The sequence below is a fragment of the Chelonia mydas genome, chromosome 1 (genome assembly GCF_015237465.2).
Source record: "Chelonia mydas isolate rCheMyd1 chromosome 1, rCheMyd1.pri.v2, whole genome shotgun sequence".
NCBI classification, from domain to species: domain Eukaryota; kingdom Metazoa; phylum Chordata; order Testudines; family Cheloniidae; genus Chelonia; species Chelonia mydas.
Window position 1 is genome coordinate 291,871,583 of NC_057849.1, and position 15,399 is coordinate 291,886,981.

A 15,399-nucleotide genomic window follows, 5' to 3' on the forward strand; every position below is an offset into this window, starting at 1 on the left:
AAAATGTAATTGATATGACAATGTTTCCAAAAGGGCAGCTTTTTGTTTTTAATTACCTCTCCACTTCATTTTATTTTGGTACTTGTGACCATGTGTAAAGCTACATCCACCCACTGTTGTACTCTATTAAACACCACTAATGACATTCCTTATGGCTGCCTCAGCAATGCCAACTGCAAAACTGTGCAGTGAATATCAACCCATCTAGCTAAACGGCTTTTTACTCCTATTCCTCCTTTTCCCTAAGGCAAGTTATTATTCATAAACCTGCTGCTTTTGGTATTGTGTTGTATCCTTGCCCGACTCCAGCAGAGTCTCTTAGAACTCAAAGATTTGAGAGAGAAACATTGCTCAGAACAAGAGTGAAGTATGTGTTAAAACGCACCTTTCAAGTGTAGGTATGTCTACATAATCCTAAAAAAAGGGACAGTATCAAGAAGTCCAGGATTAAAATGTGACCTACAATGCCTATGTGCTGTAATCATATGGCTGGAAATGTTCTCTTGGTTCTAGATATCTTTATCAACAAAATCTGCAGTTGGGCATACTGAAGAAATTAAATAACCATGTTTGACCTTTCTCTGTAGCAGTTCAATAGCACTATTCCTACTGTGCACTAACAAGACACTGGTGTGAATAGGAAGCTGACGTATTGCAGGGGATCATGGTGGAGGATCAGACTACTGGGTGACATGGGAGAAGAAAGTATTAGGGGAATAGTATTGCTGGGGGAGGGACACAGAGAGAAGAGTAAGGAAGGTATGGTGTCGCTGGAGTACATTTGTGTGTGTCTGAGAAACGGGTGTTCTGGAGCAGCAGGCTTGTGAAGTGGGAAAAATGGATGAAACAGATTAGAGCATAGGCTTTAAGGCAAAGTGGGAAGAGGGCCCTGCCTCCTGTCTCAATGACCCGTTTATCTCCCTCCACACCTCAGGTTTATCCCTTTTGTATTCTGTCCTGATCCCTTTCTTATGTGCATACATTTAATGCTGAAAACTTTATCTATGTAAATGTTATACACCTTAAAATATGTTGAGGTTGGAGTTCATTGAAAAATAGGATGAATTTTTCATGAACATTTTCATGAAAAAATTGTCCTTTTTTTCTTGTTGAAAACTTGGAATTTGACACTTTTTGACCAGCTCTTGCTGGGGCAAAGGACTGTGAGGAGAGAGGATACAGGAAGTGACAATCTGCTCTCTCTCTCTTTGTGCCCCTGCCCTAGTCAAGATTATTCTTTTTAACACCCTATTTCTCCTTGGTGCAGAAAAGAGCGACAAGGATGATTAAAGGCCTGGAAAAACTCTCATATAAAGAAAGATTTAAAAGATTGGGGTTGTTTACATTGGAAAGAAAAAGAATAAGAGGGTCATTATATATGCATATAAAATAATAAATGATATCAAGAGGGCAGATCAGGAACTTCTGTTCTCCCTATCTCATAACAGAAGAAGAAGGGAAAAATTTAAAAAGTGGGTAATTCAGAACTGATCAAAGGAAATACTTTTTCACACAATGTGTAATTTGACAGTGGGATTCAGTGCCATAGGAAGTCATTAAGGCCAAGAACTTGACAAGATGCCAGTAGGGATTGGATATTTATACAGTTATGAAGAAAATCCAGAGTTGTCATCATTAATGATGACTAAAACTTTGGAAGGGCTATTAAACCTTGTGCTCCTGGGTTTAAGCCAGTCTCTAACTATTAGAGACCAAGATGAGACTTATATTTGGAGTAGATTATTGAAAAACTGTTTACTGCAGGGTTCGTACACCTTTCTCTGAAGCATGTAGCTCTGGCCACTGTCAGAGGCAGGATACTGGACTAGATGAACCTTGGATCTGATCCAGTCTGGCATTCCTGTTTTTATGTTCTTCCTCCCACCCACTCTTAACACCCATGTTTTCCCTTAACACCCATGTTTAACTCCCAGCAATGCCTTCTCTTTCCCATTCCTCTCCGTGGCCCCCACAACTGTTCTCCAAATTATCCCCTCCTCCATATGCTCCCAAATCCTGGTCCTTCAGAACTCCCCAGTTCTCTGCCAATCATTTACTACCCCTAGTGATCCTTAATATGTACCAAGTCAGTGATGAAGCCCCAGAGCATTCCAGATGCTGATGCTTTCGTCACAGAAATCTAACCCTGTGAAGTGCACAAATGGACCTCCAGCTGCAAGCTTGGCCCCAAGCTCTGAGCCATCTGGGAGCTCAATCTTGGAGCTCACCACTAATCCCAGAGTTTATGATAATCCCTCACATTCAAGGCCAGATCCTTGGCCCCACTGCTGGTTGCTTTCTGCTAAAGCTGTCCCTATGGGGCTGATGGGGATTTCCTTTGTGAAGGCATAGCCTTGAGCGGATTAATGGTGGGGCACGTCAGGCTCAGGAGGGAGTGTGACCAGAGTAGGCTATGCCATCCTGTGCTAGTGAAATGGCCCTAACAGGTCATTCCAGCTGGTGCAAGTTGCAGTAGTCCTGTGACTGTTACAGCTTGTGCCAGCAGCCAAACCAGCCTTCACCAGTCCTCAGGAGAGGGGGAGTGGAAAAGTGGTGGAAAACCACTAGCCTCAGGTGTGTAAAGCAGAGGATCTGGTCCTCTCTGTCTATAGGTTTCCACAGCGAAGGCCTGGTGTGCTCCAGTGCTCATCTGGGTGTCTACGTCAACACAGTGACACTTCTGGCTTTGGTATCTTTCTAGCACCGAAGCTAGAGGAGCCAGCCTACAACAATAATGATTCCTTGATTGTTCTCTCAAGGAAGTGGTCTGTGAATTAAAACTGCCCTATTCCTGACTGCCTAAAAATCAGTATTTATGAGTGAAACTTGGAGTTCAAAAAACTTGCTGCTGCTGAGAACACGTGGGCTGAAAAATTATGAACCACAGGGAAAACACATGTAATTTTTGACCGAGCAACATATTAACATCTCTATTCCTACTCTTTCCAAATTCCCTGAAAGAAGTTTCACAGGCTAGGTTAAGCATTCCAATGCGCAGACACATTGGTTACCCGAAACAAAAGTGAGAGAAGATAGAAATAGTGCTTAAAATACACATCTGGCTTCACCCTGAACTATGGAGTTGGGTGACATTTTTTGGCAAATAGTAAATTCACTGAAATACGCAGTTTTCAGGGGGCACTGATACTACTTGCCAAACTGCATTTAGATAATAATTTCAGCCAAAAAAAAAAAAAAAAAAAAAAGAAAAAAATACTGAAAAAGTCAAAACATTTTGTAACATTTCATTTTGACCTTTCCTTTCAAAATGGTGTTTTGTTTTGAAATTTAGATAATTAAAAAAAAAAAGTGAAAACACCAAAAAAAGGCCCAAAACAAAATGAAAAACTGAAATAAAATTTAGTTTTGGGCCAAATATTTTGTTTGCAAAAAAAAAATAAAAATAAAAAATAAAAAAAATTCAATTTTTTTGGTTTTGTTTTGTTTTTTTGTTTAGTTTCGGATCAACCTGAAACAATTTCCCTCCTCTCTCCCCCAGCTTTCAGTTTGGCCGGACCTGAAAAATCAATTATTTTTTCCATGCTAATTATGACCAATGCCTTCATGAAACAGAAACTGAGAAACACCTTACCATTTGCTTTTTATTCACACTCTTCTTGCGATTCTCATTTTTGTTCTCATCTTCATACACCAAAACAAAGTCAATTCTTCGTTGGCCATCGTTAAAGAACAAGGAGTCAGGTTTTTGATCAAACTCTGCCTGTAAGGAGTGCAGAACATTTTAAATATGAAGATCTTTACAAGCCAGTTCTTTTTGTTAGTTGACTATGTACAGAAGTTGAGGAGCAGAAACAAGTTACACTAGCAACAAAACTCAGGATCATACTGTTCCCTTTTGTAAAGAGCCAAGTCTCTGTAGGACATAAGGACAGCAGAACTTCTACCTAATTTTCTCCTTCAAAAATTGCAGATTAACTCTTGCAAATATGGCAATGGAAGGAGCTTAGGTGACAGTATGATTACCAAGTTTCAGAGTAACAGCCGTGTTAGTCTGTATTCGCAAAAAGAAAAGGAGTACTTGTGGCACCTTAGAGATTAACCAATTTATCTGAGCATAAGCTTTCGTGAGCTACAGCTCACTTCATCGGATGCATACTGTGATTACCAAATAAGGCATCTGTCAAGTAATTTACATACCATTGTGATATACTGTTACAGATCCTTGCTATAATACATTTTGGTTCCTGCAGGGATTCTCACAATAACTGACTTCCCATCTTTCCCAGAAACTTTGCCAGAAGTCTGAGCTTCTCAACAACTGAAAAATCCTTTCATGGCTCCATACACACTAATATCCACAAGAACCAGTGCCACATGCACAACCCTGAACCAGAGGAGGACACGCAAACGCATTCACGAAATGTAACGCATCCCATGTGGATATACTTCTTATTTTTATTAGCAAAATCTCAGCAGGCACAGAACATTGTTAAACGCCACACATCCATCACGTTATAATATATGCCAAAATAAAAAAGATTAATATATCCATAAACCATCACCCAGTCCCTAGAGGAACATAGGATAGATTGTCATATCCACTAATAACATCTTAATGTGTTAATTCATGTGTATGACATTTTAGGCACAATTGATGATGGGTTTGATTGAGAAATTTGAATGCTGGAGTTACGTTTTTGCAGTTAGTTTGTGGGAATACTTGTGGGCATCACCATGTGTAATAATGCTTAAGGTTAAGATTTTGTCACGATTATTTTTAGTAAAAGTCACAGACATGTCGTGGGCAATAAACAAAAATTCAGGGAAGCCAGTGACCTACCTGTAACTTTTACTAAAAACAACCAGGGAGGGAGGGGCTGAACGCTGGGGCTGGGACTGAAGCCCGAGCCCCGGACAGGGGGACTGACAGCTGTGGGGCTCCCGCTGCTGCGTGCAGCAGAAGCTGAAGAGGTCTCTTACAGTCACGGAATCCGTGATCTCCATGATGAAATCGTATCCTTAATAATGCTCATCCTCACATCCATTTTGTTAACAACTAAACCTTAATGTCATTAGAATGCCTACCCAGTTTGAAGAAGTGGGTGTCTGTGTGACTTAGGTTAAACTGGAAGGTGTTTGTGATACTGAGCCAGATCCTCAGCTGCTGTAAACTGATATAGCTCCCCTGAAGTCAATGGAACTATGTTAACTTATTCCAGTTTGGGATCTGGCCCCAAGTGGTATGAGAGAAGATATGTATTCCTAAAAGCTTGCAAAACTGCTGAAAACAAGGACTTCTTTCCCCGCCTTTCCTATTTTGACCCTGATATGAAAGTAACAGCTTGTATGAGGCAAGGTAAGGTTATATTCTTCCTCTTTAAGCAAAATAAATATCTCTAAACAACAAACAGGGGTACAAAGGTATGGCTTTACTCACTGTTGTTTGAATGGTAATGTTACCTATTATTACTAACGTGTTTAGATACAACTGTTATAAAATACTCCAGACTTCAAAGGTTTGGGATAATTAATGTTTAAAACTTCTTGACATCCAGTATCTTTAGATTATTGCCGTGACACAGAGTATCTATTTGAATCAAATCAATCAGCAGTTGTCATTTCTTAGAATTATAGGAGTTAGAGCTGAAGCAGACCTATTAGATCATCCCACTTGGCCATTCAAGGATTGTCTGCAACAGCTGTAGTTTTAAATATAAAATGCAGCACTGCTAGTGTTATCTCCAGACTGTTTTAAATGTCTCGTAATTGGGCTTAGCTGCATGACGACTACATTCTAGCATGGAGTTAAAATATCAAATTACTGTAAAATAGTTATGTTTTGTTTTTTAATTAGCACCCTCTTTTCTACTGAACCAGAATCTGATCATACTTTTACAGCTTATTACGTTTCTTGGAACTAAAACAAAAAGGGGAGTGATGTTAGACACTGGATTTGTATTTTTATCATACTGATTCTACCTTGACAACGGCACTATCATTTGCATTTTAAAAAATGAAACAATATGAATTTGGGAAAGACTAAAATGACTAAAATCAAGTCAGCAACCAGGTGTTCTAAATATAACAATCATACTAAAAAGAATTTGTAACATCCCTGTTGCTTATGGGACAAAGACAATAAATACTAAATGGGCCAACCTCTATGCTCATATTTACAGTGGACTCATGTATCTAAGTCTATAATAGAAAGGGGAAGATAGAAGTGACCCGTATATTTAGGTAGCCAAACACTGTCCATTATAAAAAGATTCTTGCAATTTTTTAAAGAGAAGTTCTAACACCTCTATTGTTTGCAGAAGGTCTTACACATTCAGCAGAGAGAAAGCCCTCAGGTTAGAGAAGAGCCTTTTCTTTGTCCCATGAAATTCTGTTCAGGTTTTACTGAGATTTAAACTGTTGAAAATCACTATTTCCCTCTTCTCACCTGTGTTCCCCAGGAAAATTTTGGCAGTAGATCTGGGAGTTCACCCCCACCGAAGCAGCAGCAGACACTACACTGAAAATGCTATTGAGGTGAGCTGCTGTAGCTGCTGTTGCAGTGGGAGTGGGGGAAAAGGGAAGAAAGCCAGGTCAGACTTCTGCCAATCATTCCCCTCTTCTCCCCCTTGGACCCAACACATGGCCCAGGAGACTATGCCCTCCCCTAGGCAAAAAGCTTTTTCAAACTGCTGGCTGGTTTGGTCCTGTAGCTCAGGTGGTCCATGTTGCAATGCTGAATGTACAGCATTCAGACTCTTACGATGATGAATAATGGGGGGGATTGTTACAGTTGCACATAACAGAATTTTTGTTTGTTTTAATAGGAAATTACATTAAAAATCCAATGTTAAAATAAAGTCATTTAGACTGCAAAATTAAGCTCTCAAAAGTTAGGAAATGCCAGATTTAAGGCTGCCCATGCCACTTTAATTTGGCCCCCTTGTGCGCATGCATTACGATGCAGACTTTAATTACATGATCACTAGGATCAGTTTTCCAGCAATGAAAACAGAGTAATTTCAGATTTTCAAAGCTGTATATTTTGGAAATTTCAGATAGGAATGATAGTGACACAAAAAATACATGTATCTACAAACATGAGCAATATGTAATCCTTTACAGCTGGGGGAAGGGGACAGGAGACAGCTGTACAGAAGAGGTGGGGGACAGATGCTGGACACTGAGAGCTAGTCAGGCCAGCTATGTGCTGGGGTGAGCCAGATGTGCAGGTGAGAGGGACAGACCCTGGGCACTGACAGCCTAGAGCCAGCTGTGTGGTGGGAAGAGCCAGCTGTGTGCAGGGGAGGGGAGTAGGGGAGAGGCACTGTAGACACTGCCGAGTAGGTGCAAGCGCCGTCCGCTCTGCAGCATGGCGAGGGAGCCCAGCGCCCAGTACCGAATTTACCATGGTGCCATGGAGCCGGGCCCACGCTCCAAAGGGGCCCCGGCCAGCCTGCTTTCTCCTTTGGGGGCAGAAGCTTGGTGCTGCTAGTTCCTGGGGCTCCTGCTGCAGCAGGGCAGGCTCCACCAGCAGCCAAGCTCCTCCCCCGCCTCTTCCCGCAGTGTGCCATGTTCCTGCCCCTCCCCCTTGCCCTGCTGCCGAACAGCTGTTTGCCAGCGCGAGGGAGTGGGAGGAGTGGAGCTGCAGCGCGCTTGCCACTCAGGAGAGGAGGCGGAGAAGAGGTGGTGGTGGCGGCAGCAGCACCTTGGGGAAGGGGGTGGAATCAGGGCATTCCCCCTCCAGTCCCCTGCCGTGATCTGCTCAGGGCAGGAGGCTGGGAGCACCCCCATCCCTCTGCCCTGACTGCTGCACCCCCCCTCCGCACACACACCAATGACCCCAGCCCTGACACCTGGACCCTTCCACACACCGCCAGCCCCCTGTCCTGACTCCTGCACCCCCTCCCACATTCCAACCTGCACCCCTCGCACCAAATGGGAGCTGCCCAGGTAAGCACTCCACACCCCAATCTCCTGCCCCAACCCTGAGCCCCCTCCTTCACCCAAGCTCCTGGCCAGACCTCCCCCAGCCTGCTCCTGCACCATAACTCCCTCCTAGACTCTGCACCCCCAGCCCTGTGCTCAGTGCACCCTCACCCTCAGCTCAGTGCAGAGAGAGATGAAGAGAATAGGCTAGAACCAGGGAGAAGGTAGGTACCTGCTCTATGTTGGCAGAGGTGGGGGAGAGCCTGTTTACCCCCCCCAGCCCTGCTGCGCTTGCAGTTTACCCCCAGCCCCTCCCTTGCTCCAGGGACCAACCCTAGCTCCCATCCCACTGTGCTTTTGCCCCTGGCCCCTGCCCACATAGGGCCTTGCTCCAGTCAGCAGGGACTAATCCTCCCCCCATGCCTCACTGTGCTCATCTTGCCCCAGCCCCTGCCTCGCTCCAGCTGGGGATCAATCCTTCCCCCCCGCCTCCCCGCACCATGCCGCACTGTCAGGGTGGATAAAAATCAATGACTTTTTAAAAAAAAAAATAAAAAATAGGTTTTTTCCCTCAAAAATCTGATTTAAATAAAAAAAAATCCCGATCTAAAGAGAGTCTTAATTAAGATACATTATATCTCATAATGGAATAGGGATTATAAATTCTAATTCTATAGTCTGAGACAATATATTCATGTAATGTTTAAGAAAAGTTTTGTAAATGAGTTCTAATAGTTCATGGATTAGGGACCCAATCTGAGAGGGTTCCACAGGCTTCTGTATAGATTATTTAGGTTACTCTTTCTATCTACCCAATGGGACTCAGTGCTCAATCTAGAACAGGGGTCGGCAACTTTTCAGAAGTGGTGTGCCGAGTCTTCATTTATTCACTCTAATTTAAGGTTTCGCGTGCCAGTAATACATTTTAATGTTTTTAGAAGGTCTCTTTCTATAAGTCTATAATATATAACTAAAGGATTGTATGTAAAGATAATAAGGTTTTTAAAATGTTTAAGAAGCTTTATTTAAAATTAAATTAAAATGCAGATCTTATCAGTTTAGTGTGATCCTTGCCCTTGCTTTTCCTTGCTGAGTTTTCCAATGTCTGGCACGTATTTGGATACTTTAAGCTGCACACAGACTTCTGAGTGATCAGCTGTTAACCGGCTTGGAGAGGGACAGAGGACAGATTTCATGTGTGAAAATACCTGCTCACACAGGTATGTGGATTCAAATGCTGAAAGCATTGCAAACACAATTTTCTTCAAACAGTAAAATTTCTTCAAACAGGGACATCCAGCAGGTCAGAATAGAAGCCATGATCTCTCTCGGCAGCTTCAAGTGCACTTCGCAGATCTCCAAACTTTGATGCCCACAATTCTGAACTTTTTAACTGAATGAGCTGCATTTCAAAATCTTCAACATCCATCTACTGAAATACAGACAATTCCAAGTTGCTTTCGTTGAACTTTTCAGGTTTAATTAGAAAAAAAAGCACTGGGCCAAATCACTGGAAATCTTGAAATCTGTCAGAAAATTCTGATCCCAGTTCTTGCATGTACATTCTAATCCAAACATCAAACGCAGTGCGCTGTTCCACGTGCCGTGATAGTGATGTAAGCAGAAAATCAGGACTTAAAAATATCCCAGTACAGTGGCACTGGAACAGTTTTTAAGGTGAGGGTGCTGAGCTGTGTCCCCCTTGCCCCTGTCTGCACCCCTCACTGCCCCAGGCTGGGGCCAGTGGGCCACAGCTGGGGACAGCTGCAGAGCCCCAGGCTGGCAGCGGAGCCCCCGGGACCAGTGACCAGGACCCGGGCAGTGTGAGTGCCACTGAAAATCAGCTCATGTGCCGCTTTTGGCACGCGGGCCATAGGTTGCCTACCCTTGGTCTAGAAGATGGTCTCAAACGGTGGATTTGTATCTCCAGAGGTAACATGCTTGTTAACAGCAAAAATGTTTTTAAATAAATAAATATATATAGAGAGAGAGAGGTTAGAAATAACAGACCTCAACTCTATTGTCCCTCTGCAAATTTGTGCGCACAGAGTCAATCCCTTACCTCTCTCTAAAAGTGAAGAGTTTCAAAAAGTTCAATGGATAGAAGACTGTTGGGAGCGGAATAGATCTGGACAAGGAGAAGAAGTCTGGAGATAAAATGTGAGAAGCGAGGGACATATGCTTTTTTGTTAAAATATTATGTTTGCTGTTGAAGAAAAAAATGCAGAATACTAAACATTGTTCTTTCAGTTAAATAAAACAATTTAAATGTCTGTCTGGTGATGTTCTCCTCCTAATACAGCCTGGCAAGAAAATCCTCCAAATATTAATGATTAACCTGTTGAACTGGAGATAGTTCACCTCCCAATGACTTCATAAATATCCGCTTCAATTATCTTTGGTAAATGAAATAACCAATCATTCATTTTCTGATATAGCTGTAAAACTCATCTGAAAAGTTTTCAAAATAAATCACTCTGTTTAAAAATGTATAGTGTGTACCTTGTAAAAATGAAACCTACATCTATTTCTGAGTTGTGAAGAATATGTATTAAGGTTATAACAACCAACAAGAATGCACTTTTATTTAGAAAACCATGATTAAATTGAGTCTTCCTGACTAGTGATTTAAAACATGATTTAAATCAAATCCACCCTGCCCGCTGTGCTCTTGCCCCTGCCCCTTCATTCCCCAGCGGGACCCACAAATATGTTTGGCAGCAGGCCCACAAAAAGTTAATCCGGCCCTGTCGGCACCCCACTGCAAAGTGCCCTGCCTGCCCAAGAGAAACTCCACAGAGGTTTTGCCAAGCCCAGGCCTGTGTAAGGAGGGGAGAAGTTGGCCATGAGTCTCAACAGCAGCCAGCCCCCAGCTTTGGGGCTGTACCCTGGGGATGAGTCAGGTGTCTCCGGCCAGAAAAATTGGGGGAGGGAGGAGGGCGACATGAGCCTGGATACCCCTTCCCCCCTCTGATCGGCGATTCCAGGATTGAAGAGTCATTTTGGAAAAAATAATGGCAACAGCAGCAATTTCCAGAAAACACCGGCCCTAACGATCACATACTTCTTTTTCCACAGGACCCATACCTCATTCAGTAGGCAGGATAGACATATAAAGGGGCCAAATGAAGGCTGCATGGGCACCCTTAAATCTGGTATTTCCTAACTTTTGAGTGCTTGACTTTGCAACCTAATTTTCTTTTAATAATGTGGAGGTTTTTTTGAACGTAACAGTATATAGACTATCATAATGGGGAGGGGCAATAACGCTACAAGCCTGCAGAGGCTGGCCATTCCCCAGTGTCCTACATTTCAATAGCATGCATATATATAATCACCTTTTATGTAGCTGAAAGATTAAGCAATTTTATTGCAACTTCATGAGTCCAGGTCCACAAAGGGTTCACAGTTGTGAAAATATAACTGAAAGCCCATTTTTCAAATTTAATCCCACTGGGAAGCCTTTGTTTAATTTATGTTTTTAACTACTGTAAATAGTGTCCAGTTTTCTCCACATTACACACTTTATAAAGCGTTAAAGTAAAACAGATTAAACATGGGTATTTATCATTTTGTTATAAGATCAAAATTATGAAATACAAAGATCTATATTAATGTAATATTAAGTGCTACAAAGTTAAAAAAATCGGGAAATGCAAACACTCAGGTTCCAACAGTCACACTAACTCAATTGTGTTGTACATCCCACATATTTTATTGGATAGCTTTTGTAACGTACAGTAACAGATTAAGCAACACATTTAATTGAAAAAATGAGGAAAATAGAAAATAACATATCTGCGTAATGCAGCTAAATTAACAATTCTGTTGGAATCTTATTTTTTGTTATTTCATCTATTCAGCCATAATGTTATATTATTATACTCTCTTACTTTTCATTTTCAGGTTTAAAACCGTTAAGATGACACTTAAAAATGCTGTTATCAGGGATTAAATTCAGACAAAGCTCTGGTAAATATTTTCAACCCTCCACCCCCGAGTTTTTATATCATGTGAGTGGACAGGGTGTGGGGGACTCCAGGAAATACTCTATAAGAATTTAAGCCCTAGCTATTATTAAATGAGTTGAACTGGGCTGCAAATTCAATGAGTTCTGCCTAAACACCAATAGCTTAATATAGCTCAAAGATTATAGACAGGCCCTTTGTATCTGACAGCCCTTTGGGAAGAAATAATCATGGGTCCAATTTTCAGAGCCTCAGTGTAATCAGCTAATACATTTTAAGTAGTGATGCAGATATCACTCTTCCAGTCTAACATTACAATAATGCCCTAATACATAGCAGACTGATACTGATCAATACCGTTTAACAGTATGAAACAATACCTTTACCTGGTGAATAATTACATTTAGCACATATTACTTCATGTTTTGAAGACTCAAAGCACTATACAGTTCACTCCAATCAATCAATCACCACAACACTCTTGTGAGATAGGTACCAGTTATCCTCATTTTATATATAAGGAATCCAAATGGGAGGTGACGGGCTAGACTGTGGGTAAATGTTTCAAATGCACCTAAGTAATTTAGGAACCTACGTTCCATTTTCAAAAGTGATTTAGACACTTAACTCACTGAGGTGCTTTCAGAAATTGTACCCTGTAATAACAATTGCCCTGAATAAAGAGTGGTGTGTAGGAGCCCTAGGAGCCAGACAAAGCAACAAATTGTGACTCAGAGTCAGTGTCCTCTGCCCTTCTCTGGCTCTGTATTTAGTAAATTATTGCCCCTGTGAGCCTAACTAGCTGCTATGGCAAGTGAATTATGGGGCACTTAGGTAGGGCTGCGCCCTCTCCCCATTTCTCTCCACTTCCTTCCCATCTACTTGCTAAGTGAGTGAGTATCAGGCGAGCAGCCCTTGCTCTTTCACGGTCAGGACAAAGCTGCAATCTGAACAGGGAAATAAAGGGGGAGTTTATCCTGAACAGCCAAGCAAGGTCTGGGATAACTTGGCTGGCAGTGATGGTCCAAGGCCATGTGGCGAATGAGTCAGAACCTGTAGTGGAACTGAGGACATCCTGACTCTCGGTCCTGTGCTCTAGATCACCGTGCCTCTCTGGTGCAGAATGCTATTTGAATGTTTTGTCATACATGCGTCACACATATGTGAAATCTAGCTGCACGAGATTTCTCCAGCAGAAGATGAAAGGATAACATTCTAGCAGTGAGCATTCTTCAGCAGCAGCTTACGCCTGTACTCCAATTTCATGGAAACAATGCCACATGGCATTAGCCAGAGTGAAATGTGTCTACATTTACACTGGTTTCTCAGGACACTCGAATGGTCTGTGGGTGGAGGAATGGAAGGTCAGTAAAAAGATGAGAATGAAGAAAAATGAGTGAACTAGTAAAAGCCAAGAATGTTGTTTATTTATCTTTTACTACACCATGAACAAGCACAATATTTTAAGAGAAGCTCATCTAAGTGACAAGACCCTCTGCAGGAATGACTTGTCCAACTGGCATTTTTATGGCAGAAAACCCAAGCTCACACTATCTTTGAAATTACAGAGGACAACTTTCACAAGATTAATTGCTCTTCAGTAATTTACCATTGTAGTAAAAATGTGCCTGCCTTGGACATCAGGTTATATATATACTGGGCCTTATCTGCTGCTGATGTAAATCCCTATTAGGGTGACCAGATGTCCCGATATTAGGGGCTTTGTCTTATATAGGCAACTATGCTCCCCACACCCCCGCAAAAAAAGTATCCTGATTTTTCACACTGGCTATCTGGTCACCCTAATCCCTATAGCACTAGTGAAGTCAATAGGACTGTGTCATTTTACACCACCTGAGAGTCTGACCCATTGTTTTGCTTTATCTTTAGATTATTTTTCCCTTACACATAGAACAACATAACCATAACACCAAACCACAGAAGCTCCTTTGCACTAGTGTAGGCTGCTTTTTCATTGATATTCAAGTGCCAAGTTCATGATCCATATTACGACTCAGACAGTTCTATTAAAAATCAAAAGAATTATAATGCTTTGCTGAATTTCCTTTTGTTGCCAGATGCCATCAGCCTGACATGGAATTAAGTTCTGGTCCCCAGATGTCAGAAGTTAGTCTGGAAACAAGTTACCCTTCTGTCATGCCCTGAGCTTAACTACTCAACTTGGGCAGCAGGAGAGAGACTCCGTCTGAAAGGAACTCAAAAAGACAAACAAAATAATGTCCATATGGCTTGGGACCTCTTCACACAATGAAGAAAATCTCTGGCCTGAATTAGACAGAGCCAAACACATTGTTGGCACTTGAAATAATAATCACTTAGGTCCCTAGTTCTGCCACTCTTGCATGGAGTAGTACTTTACTCTGGAATATTCCCAAAGGCTCCATTGTCCCTTGGCCTAAAAGTCGCAAAGCACACGAGATGGGGCAGAACAGCAGGAGGGAAAGCAGCATTTTAGAAAGGCTGAAGGGATGCAGACTAAGAGTTGGGTAGACTGGACAACAACAAGTTGCTGTAAGGCTGGTCTACATGGCGTGGCAACGTGCACTACAGGGATGTGATTTCTAAAGTACTCCAACATGTGCTCACTGACTGGCCTGTGTAAACCCTACTGGCTCACATTAAAAGGTCCCTAGCATGCATTAACATAGTGATGGGGAAAGGGCAGATTTTGGGAAAGATGTTGTAAGACTACAGAACTTACACTGCTAAAGTAGTACGAATCTTTCACAAGTCTGTGCTTGAACAAGTGACCTGTTGGGTGTTCAACCAGAGGCCTGTGCATGACAAAGCACTCACCATTTACTGGGAATGTTTTCCGAGATATGTTTTGTATCCCCCATGACAAGATGAATGCTGCTAGTGCTGTAAGTGGTGGTGCAGATGTAACTTTGGTGTGGTGTTCTGTCCCCTCTAGTGGCAGCGAGACCACTTAGAGAGAGAGTTTAATGAGTCTGCTCTACAGCCTTAGCTAAGAGCCAGTTGGCTTCTAGCTCATGCGGTAGAGGCTCATGCCCTAAGCTCCTGAGGCCCCAGCTTTGATCCTGCCAACGACTGGGGTCTGTTGGTGTTACACAGGAACAAGACAAAAGGGCAGGTGTTGGGCCCAATGAGAATAGTGGTTTTATCCAGCAAGCAGAAAGGGCAACAAGAAAATCCAATGTTGCAGATGATGGAGTGAGCAGATGTCTTCATCCTGGAGGTAATGCCCCAATTATAGCCTGGTACTGACTACAGTCCCAGTAAGCTTCTGTTGCCCAAGAACAACCGTTGGGCCAGAGCCTCAAAAAAGTAAATACAGCTAGTGGTGTAAGCAGGCAAACTGATGCCACAAAATAAAAATGCACAGACCAATAGAACAGACAAAAAGATAGTTAAATGCCCGGCAACAGTTCAGGGAACAGAAAGACTCTTGTGCTTTCCACTTCTTCATATTCCAAACAAAGCGAGGAGCTGCCCTCACCCATCAGAGCACTTTGTCCCTTTATGATGTCTCGCGTGCTTCACTTTAATCCACAGTCACTCA

The 15,399-nt window shown here is 42.3% G+C and overlaps 1 protein-coding gene across 2 annotated transcripts in view; it reads right to left on the minus strand.

The window, feature by feature from the left end:
* The window catches only part of ANO6 (anoctamin 6), a 128,395-nt gene that overhangs the window by 52,122 nt on the left and 60,874 nt on the right, over nucleotides 1-15,399 (minus strand). For both annotated transcript variants that reach the window (XM_037887783.2, XM_027826407.3), the window contains one exon: nucleotides 3,593-3,721. In XM_037887783.2, coding sequence (XP_037743711.1) covers nucleotides 3,593-3,721 — 129 coding nt within the window. The remainder of the gene's footprint in view (nucleotides 1-3,592; nucleotides 3,722-15,399) is intronic.